General features: G+C 40.0%; 2 protein-coding genes across 4 annotated transcripts; one reads left to right on the plus strand and one right to left on the minus strand.

The window, feature by feature from the left end:
- The first annotated feature begins 4,884 nt into the window (after nt 1–4,884).
- Tpi (triose phosphate isomerase) lies at nt 4,885–6,490 on the plus strand. 3 transcript variants are annotated; one of them, XM_065233443.1, is made up of 3 exons: nt 4,885–4,990; nt 5,194–5,419; nt 5,670–6,490. In XM_065233443.1, exons 2-3 carry the CDS (start codon nt 5,231–5,233, stop codon nt 6,222–6,224), a joined length of 744 nt encoding a protein of 247 aa, XP_065089515.1. In that variant the 5' UTR covers nt 4,885–4,990; nt 5,194–5,230; the 3' UTR covers nt 6,225–6,490. The 3 variants fall into 3 exon arrangements, with proteins under 3 accessions (XP_065089515.1, XP_065089517.1, XP_065089516.1); XM_065233445.1 differs by having other exon boundaries at nt 4,890–4,990; nt 5,204–5,419; XM_065233444.1 differs by having other exon boundaries at nt 4,959–5,030.
- A 1,892-nt stretch (nt 6,491–8,382) lies between these two features.
- On the minus strand, nt 8,383–9,532 carry LOC135710746 (probable transcriptional regulatory protein Teth514_1449). Its single transcript, XM_065233410.1, has 3 exons — nt 8,941–9,532; nt 8,703–8,871; nt 8,383–8,644 (listed from the first exon to the last, which is right to left on the minus strand). Exons 1-3 carry the CDS (start codon nt 9,399–9,401, stop codon nt 8,435–8,437), a joined length of 840 nt encoding a protein of 279 aa, XP_065089482.1. The 5' UTR covers nt 9,402–9,532; the 3' UTR covers nt 8,383–8,434.
- Between the last annotated feature and the right edge of the window lie 6,859 nt (nt 9,533–16,391).

Raw genomic sequence — 16,391 nt, forward strand, 5'->3', positions numbered from 1 at the left:
TCAGCATTGCGAGAGGTGCGTTTCTGTTCTAGTTTCAAATTGAAACAGTCCTTATAAAATACAACAGCATTGCGAACGGCCTTAGTTTCAAGTTTTTAATCCTCTCCGAGTAACCGACAGATCTAAGAGAGAGAGAACGTACTGATATAGTTTTTTTTCACGACGTAAATGAAAGAGGACTGTCTTCGTACGGAATTTGTCATGCGCTGTTTGGTGTGCGACGAAGATAGTAATACAATATTTTTCATCACTGACTTTGTTCTCTCTACGTTGATGCAAGACAGCCCTGCAGTGAAATATAAAGTAGGGGAATTTACGTATTCTCGGCAACCTAAACAGCGACCTTCTTTCTATAGCCTTTTTCTCTATGGAACGCACACATATGCAGTATTGGTTTGTTTACAATCTATTGCTGCCAGCTGCTCTAACAATTTCAGTCGAAAGAATTGTCAAAAACTGTTTTGAAACGCTTTTACAAAGCTCCAAACTTCTCTAGTGAGAGCGAGTATTGTCGGCAACCAGTTTTTCTTCGGCAACCGTTCCATTTGAACTGCATGTAAATCTGCTGTTCTATTATCGGCAACTCGAAATCAGCTACAATTTGTAGTGCGTGTGTTGCATTTCAAGAAAACCTTGCTAGATTGCTTTTTCTCAGTGGTAAAAATATAGTCAAAGTGAAGCTCAAAGCATAAAGAATCGTTTGCATGCATTCAGCGAAGTGTTTTCGTAAGAAAATCCAGTGAAAATAGTGTTTCAATTTGGGTTGCCGAAAATAGTCTGGCATGCCGAAGCCGTCATTTCCCCTATTTCACAGAAGTTTGGAGATCTACTGAAAAAAAATTTCAACATCAGAAAAGTTCGTAGATCTTCAGAACAAAGCTACAGAACTTTGAAAAAAATTACAGAACTTCTGAAAAAAATCACAAGAATGGTCATAGATCTTCAGTAAAATTTGTAGAACTTCAGGGAAGGTCGGCGACTAAAAAAATATTTATACGATTTCAGGGAAATTTGTAGATCTTGAGAGAGACAAATATTTTCAATTTTTTTTTTGAGAACTTAAGGTAATTGAGAAGATTTTCAGAGAAATTTCAGATCTTCTGAGTAAGCCGAGAGCCAGCAGAGGAATTTACAAAACTTCAGAGAAGTTTGCACATCTACTGAGAAAATTATTGAGCCTTAAGGTTTTTTTTTTCGTAGATCTTGAGAATAGAACTACGGAGCTTCAGACAACTTTGCAGAACATTAAATATATTTGCAGGAATTTTTCAAAAAAACTTCACAGTTTCAGAAAAATGTGAGATCTTCAGAAAAATTCGTAAAATGTCAGAAAAGTACCTCAATTCCAAAAACAAATCGCAGCGAAGTTCAAAAGTCCAAGATTTTGCAGAACTCCATGGAAGTTGGAAATAGATAGATCTGAAGAACTTCAGAGAAGTCAGTAGACCTTAAGAGAAGTCTGCAGAACGCCAGACAGTTCGAATGTTTTTAGAAAAAATTGCAAATCTTCAGCAAAACTCACAGAACTTCGGAAAAGTTCGCCGATCTTTAGAAGTACAACTTCAGAGAAATTCGTAATTCTTCAGATATTTTTTTAAAACTTTGAGGAATTTCAAAGAATTTCAAATATATCTGCAGAACTTTATGGAAATCCAAGAATCCACAAAGAAATTTACAAAACTTTAGAAAAATTCGGAGATCTACTGACAAATTTATTGAACTTCAGGGCAGTTCGTAGATCTTCAGAACAGAAATACAGTACTTCAGAAAACTTTACAGAATTAAATTTTTTAGAAACTTCAGAAAAGTTCAGAGGGTAGATCGTAAATCTACTGAAAAATCTGCAAATGTTTAAATAAATTTTAAATGATTTTTATTGCGGTTCTTGGATTTTAAGAGAAATGTACAGAACTTCAGGTTAGTTCGCTGATCTTTAGAGATATTTGCACAACTTCAGAAAAAAAATTTAAACTTCAGAAAACTTCCTAAAACTTCCGGAAAGCTCAAAAATTTCTAGATAATCTTTTAATTCTTTAGGAAATCGTGTAGATGTTCAGAGATACTTGCAGATATTAATTGAATAATGAAAATCTACAGAGAAAATTACAGAACTTTCAAGAAGTTCGTAAATTATTAGAAATTTTTTGAACATCAGACATAATTGTTGATCTTTAAGGATCTTAAATCTTCAGGGATTCAGGAACTTTGTAGATTTTTAGGAAAATTTGCAGATCTTCTGAAGAACAAACTTCAAAGAAATCTGTAGAACTACCGAGAAATTTTCAGATCTTCAGAAAAGTTCGTTGATCTTTAAAGATATCCCAACTAACATTTTCAGCTTTGTAAGCCAACTTTTCCAGCGTTGTGCTGTAAAGTAGCTGAAAAGAAGCTGCAGATACAGCTACAAGCAAAAGCTAGCAAAATAGTTTTGGAGAGCGTTTACTCAACTTTTTCACAACCATTATTCAATTTGTCAGTCGCACTGAATAACAACAGCCTAAAAACGCTAATGTCTCTTTTATACACATACTAATCAACTTTCAACTTGTTACTGCTAAACAAAGCTAATAAAGTGAATATATTACTCTTGCTGAGTAACATAAACATCAAAAGTGCTTTTTCAACAACTAAACATCCTGTACTCAGCTAATAAACTGTGTTAGAGCAACTTCGGAAGCATTTTCACAGTCAACTAGGTTTATTTTTAGACGTGTGCAGTTTTACAGCTTTTACTCTGCTCTTTTACAAAGCTGAAGTAACTAGTCGAGAAAAGTGATTCATGTGCACTATTATAAAGCCTCTACTCAGCGATTTTGTTGTAGAAGGGCATGTTGATTTGTTTACATCAGTTCAAAGTGTTGGCGTAGCACAGTTGGTAGTGTCAAGGTTTGCTGCCAATAAGGTCGTCTCGAGTTCGATTTCAGGTTCCGGTACAGGGTAAATAATTTGGTGATAATTTGTAACTAATTTTGATTAATTTGATTCACAGTAAAATATACTCAATAAATTCCTTCATAAAAAAGCGTAAATAGTATTTAACCCGGCTTCAAGAGAAAACTGTGTAGTGATTATTGGATAACCGGGAAAAAGTTGAATAAGCGCCTTTCAAGTTCACACACAACTAAACAGCAGGATAACAGCTGTATAGAAGCGTTAATGGATATGCAATAAGAACTTCACCCGACCGTTCCAACAGCCATAAGTAGCTGATTAAGTTCGCCAGATTTGCTTGTATAGAGATTGAGTAAAGGTTTCCTCATATCGTATAACGTTTGAATACAGCTTGAGGCTGTATAAATGAAATGAGTAAAGCGTTTACATTGTGAAAATTGTTAGTTGGGATTTCACCGGAGAACAGAAACAAAACTTCAGGGACGTCCGAAGGTCTTCAAAAAATGTGCAGAATTGAGTTCTTAACAGAAATTTTCAGAACTCAAGGAATCATGTAGATCTATAGAGAACTTTTCCCACTAACTTGTCGAAAGTTGGTATCGAGATCCTGGCGAAGTTTTGAAATCCATCCACGAGCCAGATCCCTGCCGGTGTTCCTCCTGAGCAACCATTTCATACTCCACAAAGTTCACCTTCTCCTGCTCATTTTATTTAAAATAATAAAAGCAAATACGCCTGTCGAAGCTAGAGCAATTTTCCGGTACTTCTTCTTCTTCTTTCCTTTATTTAACGTCGGTCTCTGTTCCGCAATCTAGTGCCAATCACCGACGGACATCGATTGCCATCCATTGACGGCAATCGAATGTGCAGGAAGGCAGCTTCCACACCTGCGTAGGGTATCGCACCCATTCGTCAAACACACATGGGCCGGGACCAACGGCTTTACTTCCCTCCCGAAGGAAGACGTGACCAGAGATTTTAATGCCTCAGAAAAATCCCACCGACCTCGGCTGGATTGAACCCAGACCCATTGGGGTGCAGGTTGGGGTGTTAGAAATCAGTCACGCTTACCACTACACCACCGGCGCCGGCTTCCGGTAATTCATGATGGAAGTATTTCTTCTTCTTCTTTTCACCCTTTAGTGGCAAGTCCACTGTTGACATGGAAGTATTTACTTTTGTTTTGAAATCTAAATTGACAGTTCTTTCGACAAGTGCAAGGGTTGATGCATATATTATGTCACGCTCTAGGAGGGGGGGGGGTCTAAGATTTTGTGACAAGCAATGCATTAGGTATTGGAAAAACGTCACGATAGAGGGGGGGGGGTAAATTTCTCCTCGATTTAGCGTGACATAATTAATGCATGGGCCCCAAGCAGTGTGAACACCAGCAAACAGGGTTCGACAAAGTGTGTCGAAAGTAAATTCGAGCAGATTTTTCATTATGGCGGCGAACAAAATCAGATAGTCTAAACGGACCTTAATCAGTTTCGAGGGAAACTGGGAGTACCCATTAAATGAGTAAAATTTAATCCATTTATGAGTAATTACAACTACAAAAATAAGTAGTAAGAATTCCTTTGTGAGTATCAAATACTCATAAATGGGTTATTTTTTTTACTTATTTTATGGGTAGTCCCAGTCTCCCTCGAAAATGCTTACTTTGTAGTTAATATCAAGTCTTTTATAGTCATTATTGGGAAATTTGCGGTTACCGTGTAGTGATAGTCCGATATTGACTCGAATAATCTTTTTTTTTTTTTAATTCTTTATTTAAGAGATTTTTAGCCTTAGGCTAGTTCATCTCTAGACTCGAATAATCGATTAACGAACTGAAACGCTCGAACATACACCACGTGCCCCTGATCGTTACAAATACTGTTGCAAGTCACAAAACTGCTCACCTATCTGCCTTTGCATCTGACACTTTCGGTCGGAGCGTCGAACTCTCTTCGTCGGCGTCGGTCTCTCCACCGAGTCCGAGAGGAATACGTGAGACGAGAGCGAAACGATGTTTTGCACAAAGGTCATCTGGAGGTTGAATTTCTCCACAAAAGTGCAAACCATAGCGCCGGTAGGAAGCAGAATCACTTTCATCGTAAGTTGAACAGTGAAAACTTGAATTTCGCCTTGACATTGTAGGTAGCAGACGTTGCACTATCACTTTCATTTAGAGTAGAATAATACACGAACGTGCTGTGTTGTGTTATAAGACGACCGCTGAATACCTACCAGTGATCAATCGTCAATTAAAAATGGTGATGGGTGATTACACAATGATAATTATCATTTCGTTTGCAGTTTCTCGCAGTCAGTCTAGTCAATCAACTCGAACAAAATGGGTCGCAAGTTCTGTGTCGGTGGCAACTGGAAGCTGAACGGTGACAAGGCCAGCATCACCGATCTCTGCAAAGTCCTGACCACCGGTCCTCTGAATGCTGACACCGAGGTCGTCGTCGGATGCCCGGCCCCATATCTGACCCTGGCCCGCTCCCTGCTGCCGGACAGCGTTGACGTTGCCGCCCAGGTGAGTTATTGGTATTTTTAACCATATATAGCAGTTTGTGTGCAGCGAGACAAAAGTCAGTTCGATAAGGTTAACATACAGAAAAAAAGGGCGATGGCCTGATTGGGTTTGTGCCAAAGCTGCGGAGCAGATGGCTTTCACTTTCAATTTTTGAGTGAATAATCGATATACATTGTTTTGCTGCTCATTGTTCGAATTACACAATAGTCGTTCAATTTTTGATCGGTTCAAATTTGTTTTCTCCCAACAGAACTGCTACAAGGTTGCGAAGGGTGCCTTCACCGGTGAAATTTCGCCGGCTATGCTGAAGGATCTGAACATTGGTTGGGTCATTCTGGGTCACTCGGAGCGTCGTGCCATTTTCGGTGAGTCGGACGAACTGATCGCCGACAAGGTCGTGCATGCCCTGGCCGAAGGCCTTAAGGTCATCGCTTGCATTGGTGAGACGCTGCAGGAGCGTGAAGCCGGCCAAACCGAGGCCGTTTGCTTCCGCCAGACCAAGGCCATCGCCGACAAGGTCAAGGACTGGAGCAAGGTTGTGATCGCCTACGAACCGGTTTGGGCTATCGGTACCGGTAAGACTGCCACCCCGGAGCAGGCCCAGGAGGTGCACGCCGCTCTGAGGAAGTGGTTCACCGACAATGTGTCCGCCGATGTTGCCGCAGCGATCCGCATCCAGTACGGAGGATCGGTTACTGCTGCCAACTGCCGTGAGCTGGCCGCCAAGCCCGATATCGACGGTTTCCTGGTCGGCGGTGCTTCGCTGAAGCCGGAGTTCATTCAGATCGTCAATGCTAGACAGTAAATAGGAGCGCTGCCGGTTCGTTTTCAGAAGATGTACGTAAAGCTACTCAAGTGGGGGTCAAGACGGCACCACTCGTAGCTTATCACCTTTCCTCTCACTCTCTCGGGGCATTTCGGAAGAGCAGCATTCGAGCCTCAAAACGAATATGAGTAATGATTATTTTAAAGTATAGAGAATTACTGTGTAAGTCCAAAAACAAGAAGATGCAAAACATGTTCACTGCTAGGAGGCAAAACAAATATAAATAGATTGTTCAGTAGGAAAGCGAGATAGCGTTTCATTGATAGTGGGTACATATACTGTTATCGGTGGGAATTCGCCTTGTTTCTTCATATGTTCATCCCTCTGTCCGTTTTCTATCGAAACGGATTAACTGTGTAAAGAAGAAAAACAATTCTGGCTAAGGTGAATCGAAACATGGGGGTTATTCCGAACTAGTGGAGTGAGAAAAGTCACGTCGTGGTGACCAAGACCAAGACGTGACTTTTCTCACTTCGCTATTGACAAACGTCACTTCGACTCTCGGAATAACCCACCTTGATTCTGATTGATCTTGCATCTGAATTCGAGGTGATAACTTTCAAGAGCACAAATATTCTCGCGTAACTAAGAAAACTATCGGGAGAGGAAGAATTTTGAAAATTATTCAGCCTTACGTAGGACACCATTCATTCCACTTCCGCCTACATTATGTTTGTGCCTGCCTTGAAACTGGAACAGCAAACGGGGATTTCCAATTGACTTGAGCACTGTCGCAACAGTGTCCGAGATTTGTGCTCTAGAAAACTTGAAGTAATAGGGCATATGGAGCCATCCGTGATCTTTGAAGTCTGAGTATGAGACTCAGTCCAAATAGAACATGTCCAAGGTAGAGTTTCAACAACTCTGCTAAATTCATTACTATGTTAACAATTTCTACGTGGCAATTATTGTACAATAGGAACTTTACGCGTGTCCTGAACAGCAGAGTTCTCTTAACAATTTCACAGTTTATCATTTGAATATTGTATGGCCAGCATTCCTTTCTATTCGTTAAATCGTGTAACCCTGTCACCAGTGAGTCAGGGACGTAGTGAGGGGGTGGCTAAAATGATCCCCGCCAAATGCGACAAGACAAAGTGGCGCATTCAAAGACATTCCATCCACGACATTTCGTTGACATTCAATCAATTGGCCGTAATTCCAAGAGCATTCTGTAGCGAACTCCAAGGGAATTACGGAACGGAACGTATTTTCAAGGACTTCCATTTAGAATTTGAAAGTAATTTTGAAGAATTCTAACAGGGTGTGGACTCAAAGATGAAAAATAAATTCCCTGATTTTCCCGACGTTGTCTGAAAAATGTGTTCAAATTACAACTTACAGCCATTAATACTCACCCTTATTCTGCGAGTCACGTGACTCTCTCTCACCGGTGAGGTGACAATTGTCACCTCGTGTAAGGTGACTCTCCATGCAAATCAAATGGAGAGTCACCTCACACGAGGTGACTATTGTCACCTCACCGGTGAGAGAGAGTCACGTGACTCGCAGAATAGGGGGGACTATAGATTATGACAGGATCGTCTCCTTCATGAAGACAACCTATAGTCGCTATATTCATAGTCTGGCGGATAGAATCTCGGGAACCAATTGAGCTGTCAAACAGCGGAACCAATCGAGCAAATCACGACCAACAACAGAATAAAGCACATCAGCTATTGCGAACAAAACTTCGGAAACCCTTTTCTCGTGACTCAAGGCTCGCCTACGAAAACTACCACCATCTTTGGGTTGAGGAAAGTTTACCCTATTCGATGATGCCGTTAATTTGCGTTCGATTGGCGAGGAAAGAACAATCAACGTTTTGTTTATAAAAGTTGATAGTACCTTTTCAATTGCTGGTCTAAAATATATTGAATTGGTTCCGCTTTTTGATAGATCGAAATTCTATCCGCCAGACTATGAATATAGCGACTATAAGACAACCAACCAACCAACAGGATCTAGTGATTTCTAATACGTCAAAGACATACTGCAACCCGGCTCGGCAACCGCTACGGCTCCTTCATATGCCGTATGCCAAAACCACAGGGACGTCTTCTCCATTTGCTCCACTTATAGCTCTTAAATTCGACTTCAACGGGAATGTGATATACAATCATGATAAGCAGCTCGGTTAGTTTTTAAACTTCCTTAATTCAGCACCAACTTTTACGGATTCCTCCACCTCAATAAACCACCTCCACATTGTCGTAGATATCCTCCACGCCGTCGATTGCGCACAGCCTTTCCTTTAGCTTCTCGTAGGCTTCCGTGGCGTCCGGATTCAACTTTATCGTGCTCTTGGGGAAAAATGCATGCTCGCTGTGTTCAATTGAATATCCTAGCTTCTCCAGTTGAGTTTTTACCTTATCGATTGCGTTGGGCTCACAGAGGAACTGAAACGGTTCGAGTTGGATAATTTTGGACGCATAGTTAAAATACTCCTTTACTCACTCGTAATAAATTAGAGTCATCATTCATGACTTCGACGTCTTCCGCACCGGCTTCGATGGCGTGCTCTGTACCTATCGATAACAGCTCGTCTTTGGGCACTTCGGACTTGAGAATGGCCTCAATGTATCCCTGCTCCTCGAACAAGTGTTTGCAATCGTTAAATGTGGCACTGAAAAAAATAAATATAGTAGAATATTAATAAATCTCCTATTCTACACACCGTACTCGCGAAACTCACAAGTTCTTCCTCAGAGTCGTCGCCATCTCTATCTTGAGCTGCGTGAACCGATCCGTGTACAGGACGCAGATGATGTTGATCTGATCGAAGGCCTTAATTTCCAGGGAAAACTTCTTCAGCTGCGTCGACGATTGGCTGGCCTTCTTCAGGATTCCCTGAATCGTCGAGTTGGGCATGTTCTTTTTGAGGGCATCGTCGATCGCGGCTCGCAGACCGTTGTTTACGGCCGGGTTTGTCCCACCGGCTTGGATGGCCAAACGGATCTGGCGAGCTAGTTTGATGAACAGCACCGACTTGCGGCCATCTGTGAGGGCTTTGATATGTCGGATGTTTTGCCACTTGGAATGACCCGCCCGGGCTAGAGGACTAACACGAAGGTTTCTTACCGGCGCCGCTAGCGTAGGAACACCGGTCGGCCTGAGAACCGTGCACTGCACCATGAAGCGCAGCGTTTTGAACATTTCTGTTGGCGAAATATATAGAACCGGATCTTCACGACGAACCGTCGAATAGTTACGTTGATCCGAAAATAGCTAGATAAAAACTAAATTTTGCACAAAATTCGTGAAGTGCAGGAAATTATGTAAACATGATAACAAATTTTTGAACGTTTCTCATGTGATTTTGACAGATCACTGGCAGTGCTTATTGAACATCACAATCCTTGTCTCAAAATTTCCGCAGGGTGGTACAGAACGGAATGAACGTCACATACTCGTCACATAATATTATATTCATATAGGGTAGACGTACCAGTTATGGCTATACGTTCCCATTATGGTATGTTCCAATTATGGCCTATGGAATTCCATAGGCCATAATTGGAACACACCATAATGGGAACGTATAGTCATAACTGGTACGTCTACCCTATATGAAAGTTCGTAATTTTGAGATGAAACACAGATGAATAAAGGTCGATGATTAATATGAAAGTTGAAAACTAGGTGTCGCATAGGGTGTAGCTATTTCATAACTTCACGGATTCTGGGGAGGATTGTTGCCAAATTCTTAAAGTAAAACAGACGAATTTCTAGAAGAATCACTTCATAAAGAAAAAATGATGATTTCCCATTGGAAGATTGCCGTAAAAGCTCAACGCAGATGTCGCCACTGCATGATGATAATAATGTTGACAAACTGCATATAAAATTCGTGAAAATTAGCGTTAAATCATAATTTTCATCAAGCCTGTGTAAAATCCTTCCAATATAACATTCGAATTGAAGAAGAAAACGTTTTTACGATCAGACTGATGTGCATCTTTGACTTTTCCAGTTGAACTTTCATAAGATATATTAATTTCATTTCACGGCTCCATCAATGCTGCATCGTAAATATGATGGTAAACAGAAGTAAATTGCTCAATTACTCAAAATAAAGATGATTTTTCATCTTGTTATCACTTTGAAGACCATCTAGCACCATTTTATAGTATGGTGCGTGTTGAGTAAAGCAAGTTCCGCTGCGTTTTCCGTCGAAAATTGTGAGTATCAATATGTTTGCTTAGAAAAGGCCAAAATGAACATTTATTGAATATTGACGTCCTATACAACCAATTCTCCATTACCACCAGCATGATACAACCTTTCGTAAGTAAATTAACTTAATTTCCACTTTCATCTTAGTGGAAATCGCACATATTTACCATTTTCCGAAAAATGTAGCTGCGCAGGAGGTAACCTCTCGCTGTGGGTGCAGACTTGTTATGCATTATTTTCCATGAAAACCTCTCCGATCCATACCGAAATAATAACAATTAGTTTTCAAACACGTTTTCTTACACGATTCAAGCAGAAGTTTCCACGGGAAATTATTAGTTTTTCTTAATGGACCGATTTGCCCCAAAAATCGTCTTGGAAAATTTGGTAACTATCCTCCATCTAGTAGTTCTCACTTCGAAATGTAGGAGGTGAAAGCTTGGAAAAGTTTCACTGCAAGACGCCAATGCACAGCAAAAAAAATGTAATTGGCGTCTTGCAGTGAAACTTTTCCAAGCTTTCGCTACCTACACTTCGAAGTGAGAACTACTAGAAGGAGGATAGTTTCCAAATTTTCCAAGCAAAGCAGACGCTTTTTGGGGCAAATCGGTCCATAAAGAAAAGCTAATAATTTCCAGTGGAAACTTTTGCTTGAATCGTGTAAGAAAACGTGTTTGAAAACTATTTGTTAATATTTCGGTATGGATCAGAGATGTTTTCATGGCAAATTATGCATAACAAGTTTGCACCCACAGGGAGAGGTTCCCATTGGGTTACCTCCTGCGCAGCTACATTTTTCGGAAAATGGTAAATATGTGCGATTTCCACTAAGATGAAAGTGGAAATTAAGTTAATTTACTTAGGAAAGGTTGTATCATGCTGGTGGTAATGGAGAATTGGTTGTATAGGACGCCAATATTCAATAAATGTTCATTTTGGCCTTTTCTAAGCAAACATATTGATACTCACAATTTTTGACGAAAAACGCACCGGAGCTTGATTTACTCAACACGCACCATACTATAAAATGGTGCTAGATGGTCTTCAAAGTGATAACAAGATGACAAATCATCTTTATTTTGAGTAATTGAGCAATTTACTTCTGTTTACCATCATATTTACGATGCAGCATTGATGGAGCCGTGAAATGAAATTAATATATCTTATGAAAGTTCACCTGGAAAAGTCAAAGCTGCACATCAGTCTGGTCGTAAAAACGTTTTCTTCTTCAATTCGAATGTTATATTGGAAGGATTTCACGCAGGCTTGATGAAAATTATGATTTAATGCTAATTTTCACGAATTTTATATGCAGTCTGTCAACATTATCATCATCATGCAATGGCGACATCTGCGTTGAGCTTTTGCGGCAATCTTCCAATAGGCGAATCCAATGGAAATTAAGCGATCGTTTCAGCCTCTGGTGGTGAATAAGAGAACTATCAAAAGAGTGATGAGGGCTGAAATTTTCACCGTGAAGCATAGGAAGAGGTAAATGTTTTTAACTTTTCTGATTAGTTCATCCATCGCAGGTGCTTGTAATCAACATCCAAATGGAATATTTTGTTTTCTGTATCGATTTTGGAGTGAACGGCTGGTGCTTCCACATATTTTTGTTAAGAAAAACGAAGATTTATAAAACTACCCCAGCGGTTATGATCTTCCGGATTTTTAATTTGGTGTTATTTGAGCTGTAAATCCATTCGAATATGTGAAAAATAATAAAATAAGACCCCTCCCGATGGAAATATGCAAGATACGCATAACAATATGCGTTAATTTGAGATGTAAAATTGTAATTTGGATGTAAACAAACGGTTTGGTTGACCTTTCCTCTAATAAGCGCATAGCGCACTCTACATTGGTGGTGCATAGAAACAGCCTATATCGATCAACGTAATTAATCATGTTTTGTAGTTTTTGAAATCATCCACATCCAGAGGGCCATTCACTTTCGAATGTATGGGAATGGTAGGAAACCATTTGGAAATGCATGAAAATTTTCAATTTTTATTCATTATCGTCTTTATGGGCAGTTTTAGATGTACAAAAATTGCACGAGTACATTACTATGGTGATAAGGTAAACGCTCGTTTATTTGTTTCCTTCTGTGAAAGCATGTTTAGTCACAAATCGTGGATTTTTTGATATTCTCCATACTGCAAAAATGATTTTCCTACCACTGAAGGGGCGACATCTCTCGGATCTTCAGTATAGCTACTACTCAAATCATATAATTAATTCAAGCTGATGTATGAAATAATGATGTAATAGCAAAAAGCAGATACAATATTACATCAATGGATGTAATTTTGTTCGCAAAATCGATGTACATCGTACAATGTGATATTGCACAACCGATAGATTGACCTAGTTGCAGCAGTTTCGATGTAATATTCAACAACTTTTTTTGCTGTGTGGAAAATTTTGCATGGATCACCGAGTGAATCACGTACACAGAGAAAAAAAAATACATTAAATTAAAGTTCTTTTTACTTAAATTTGGGTAATTTTGAGTTCTGCATCCCACTCTCACTTTTTGTTGTTGTCAAAAACGGAACGAGAGATTCGACTTTCTCGTGACTATCGTTCAATAAGCTACTAGTGAGTATATGAGATATTCTCAAATTTGAGTCAATTAAACTTAATTTTGGGTAGAAAATACTCACGAGTAAGTAATTATTTTTGCCGTAGTCAAATGTAAACTACTATAAGCGGTTTACTGAAAATTAGCTTATTGAACGGAACATGGGAGATGAGTGAAAAGAACTTAATTTTGGGTAATTTTTTGGTTCCGTGTAGGAAACGTTTTTGCAAACTAACTGATCAGCGTTGCCAGATATACCGATTTATCGGTATTTATACCGATTTTCGAACTTGATACCGGTATACAGATAAGGATCCTTAGAATACCGATTTATGAGATTTTATACCGATTTATACCGATTTTTTTTAAATATTCAAAATGATGATTGTCTGCCCACGCTGAACTGTCAGAGGAAACTATTGTGAGAGACTATAATCTTTTTGAATATCTCAAATTTTTTGAGCCTGCTCAAAATAATATTCATCCATAAAAATGTCTTATGCTTGTTACTCTTTCGACTAATGTTTCCATTTCCTCGTCGTTTTTGGCTAACCAGGAATCGAAAAACAGCTGATGGCTCATCTCGGAAAATCCTGGGAATCGGGAAATACTTTTATTCAGTGAACAAATAGGTCCATCAAAATATCCATTTTTTCACTTCCTGAAGTTGGAAGTTCCTTCCACCTTGCCCCGTAAGTTATGTTCCGATTCCTACCGGAAAGTTATTTCGACTCCCTTTGGAAGCTTCTTCTGGCTTCGCTCGAAAGGTTCTTCCGTTTTCTCACGCTAGTTTAGTTTTGCAACATCCGCGGAACTTCAGGGATGCTTCCACAGTTTTATTGCAGTTTAGGAAAACTTCAGTAACTTTTCAGAAGTTATGGGTAAGCTTAAAGGTTTGTAAGGGTAAGTTCTATTAAAATTCTAGAACCCGGGAAACTTCAGGGTTTTCATGACAGTTCCATTTGTTTCAGGTGCATTGAGAGAACTTTAGGGATGATGTCAATTAATGTCAAGGGAGTTTCTAAAGCTTTAAATTGTAACAAGTGTAAGTGTTCCGTCCAAGATTGGTGAGATTAATCGCGTGTAGTTTTCGTATATTTAGTTATTAAATTCCAAGAAAAAGATTAAATGTTCGTAAAAGGTAAAACGTCCCAGAATCTCCACCAACGCAGCCAGTAGGAGACACTTCCCTATAAATTGTAGAACAATGCCACTAGCCAACACCAGAGCACGCTGTATGCAGTCATGAATGGACGTAATGGGGGCCATTGCGTGGAGAATTCATGGCACGTACGACGGTTCAACGGTCACGGTTCGGGGTCATCGTTCACCAAGTGGCACAGTGATAAGCATGGTGATCATTAAAGACTACGGACACAGCGAAAGTCAGAGCTAAAAAACTATAATTTGATTGTGAAAACTAAAGTGAGCTAAATTTAAAGTTTAAAGGAGTTATAGAGGAAGTTGCCACGTACAATTGGACAGCTAGGACCTCGCGTTTTTACCGTAACGTTTACTTATTTAACGTATTTTTCTGGAGTCGACCACGCCAATCGCCGGTAGTGTGTCCGAATCGTAGATCGTTAACCTGATCCCACAGTTACAGTGTGCGCCGCCAATCCAGGCAAGCCAGCTTACCCTTGTGGTTCGTTGAAGCCTCGAGTCCGTCACCATACTCGAGGGGCGTACGGGACAGGTAGAGGCGTCAACCCCTGGCCCAAGAAGGTGACGCGGTACCAGAGGAAGGAGAGGAACGACGACGACGGCAGTGGCAGGTGAAGGGGCCCCGAAGAAAAAAACGAAGACTAGTGCTAGCACAAGGTAGGAGTAATCGATTAGAGAAGTGGGAGACGTCAGAATCTAGACCGTCCGTGAAGTGAGAAGGAAGTGATTGTTAATAAAAGCGATGAAAGTGGGAGTTTGTCTTGAGTGAACTTTAAGTGTTTTCTTCTTCTCTTGTTTTCCCTGAGGCTTGGAGACGGGGGTCTCATCAGTGCTGGGAGTAACACCGCACTGGCACGTTACAAAATGCGTTCCGGAAAACTTGGGTAATCTCCAAAAACTTCAGCAAAGTTCATGAAAGAGGTTCATACAAAATTTTAAAACGTAAGAAAAATACAGTAACATGGACATTAGAAAATTTTGAGAACATTTTAAGGGAAGGTCCGTGCTTTATAATGGCAGTTTGGAGAACTTTTAAAAATAGAAAATGCTGATGTTCCATAAATTTTAAGAAAATTCTGAGAGCACTAAAGAAGTCCTGAAATATCCAAGAAAGTCTAGAAACCTTCAAAAAAGATAAGAGATTTTCCTGTGGTTTCTCAGTACCAGGCTTGCTGAAACTCCTCAAAATCACTAGAGGTTTTAAAACACTCTTGTTCTGCGAGTTTAGCCTGCCCTCGTCTCGAGTGAGTGGCGGCAGGAATATGTAAGAAGTAAACAAAAACTCCTCGAGAGAGATGGAGAGTGAACTTCAGCGAGAGGACGATTTGACGTGAGGTACGCTTTTCGAGCCTCCAAATGACCTTTTAGTTCGACGCAAGAAGCTCAGAGTTCACCCAGAGTGAGAGTAAGAGCGTGTGATAGAAAACATGAACATGAATGGCAGCAAACCTAACTCTTATTTTATCCCCCTTCGCTCACAAGCTCTGAAGCTCAGTGGAATGATTTGGAAATAGGCATTCTACTCCTCAGAAAAATGCTACGCTCGGCTCATTTCAAACTCGCGAGCGAGGCTCCATCAAGCCTGCTCAGTACATACTTCAAGAATGATCAGAGAACTTCAAAACAGCCCCATTGATTTCAGAAAAATTTCAGGAACTTTCAAGTCTATTTCCGGAATGTTCCGAAAACTTCAGGGATGTTGTGGGGTCTTCAGAGATGTTTTATGAATATTAGAAGAATTGCTGGTTAAAGAACTTAATGAATGTTTTTCTAACATCTCCAAGAGATCTCTTTCTCCCGGATATTGTTTTTTCAACTACTCCTTGAAGTTTCTTCCGACTGTTCCGTATGCCTTCCAAATTTCTCCAGAAAATTCTTTCAATCTACCTTAGGAAGTTTCTTACAGCGCCTCCAGGAAGTTTCCTTCGTATTCTCCAGGAAGTTCAATTAAACTTCTGCTAAATGTGTCTAGAGAATTCTCCCTTAAGTTGTTTTCGTCTTCTTCTGGATATTTCTCCAGACGATATTCTCCGTAGGTTTTTCCCGACTTCTATTGGAAGGTTTTTCTGAGCTTTTTCTGGTTTCCTCTGGATTTGGCTACTCCAGGAATTCTTTATTGTTTCCGATGTAGGAATCTTTGTTAGAGCTTCTTTATTGTTTCCGATTCTTTTCTGGATTCCTCTGGATGTGTCAACCGATTTTTTCCGAAAGTTTGTTCA

This window comes from Ochlerotatus camptorhynchus, unplaced genomic scaffold, assembly GCF_037179485.1.
Source record: "Ochlerotatus camptorhynchus isolate MF236.1 unplaced genomic scaffold, CSIRO-AGI_Acam_v1.1 ptg000402l, whole genome shotgun sequence".
Lineage (NCBI taxonomy): Eukaryota > Metazoa > Arthropoda > Insecta > Diptera > Culicidae > Ochlerotatus > Ochlerotatus camptorhynchus.

Bases quoted from the DNA above. Each gene is read 5' to 3' on its own strand.
- Tpi (XM_065233443.1), top strand. From the start codon at position 5,231: ATGGGTCGCAAGTTCTGTGTCGGTGGCAACTGGAAGCTGAACGGTGAC. The intron at 5,420-5,669 runs GTGAGTTATTGG...TTCTCCCAACAG, and splicing joins GCGTTGACGTTGCCGCCCAG to AACTGCTACAAGGTTGCGAA.
- LOC135710746 (XM_065233410.1), bottom strand. From the start codon at position 9,401: ATGTTCAAAACGCTGCGCTTCATGGTGCAGTGCACGGTTCTCAGGCCG. The intron at 8,872-8,940 runs GTGAGTTTCGCG...TATTTTTTTCAG, and splicing joins ACGACTCTGAGGAAGAACTT to TGCCACATTTAACGATTGCA. The intron at 8,645-8,702 runs GTGAGTAAAGGA...GAACCGTTTCAG, and splicing joins ATGACTCTAATTTATTACGA to TTCCTCTGTGAGCCCAACGC.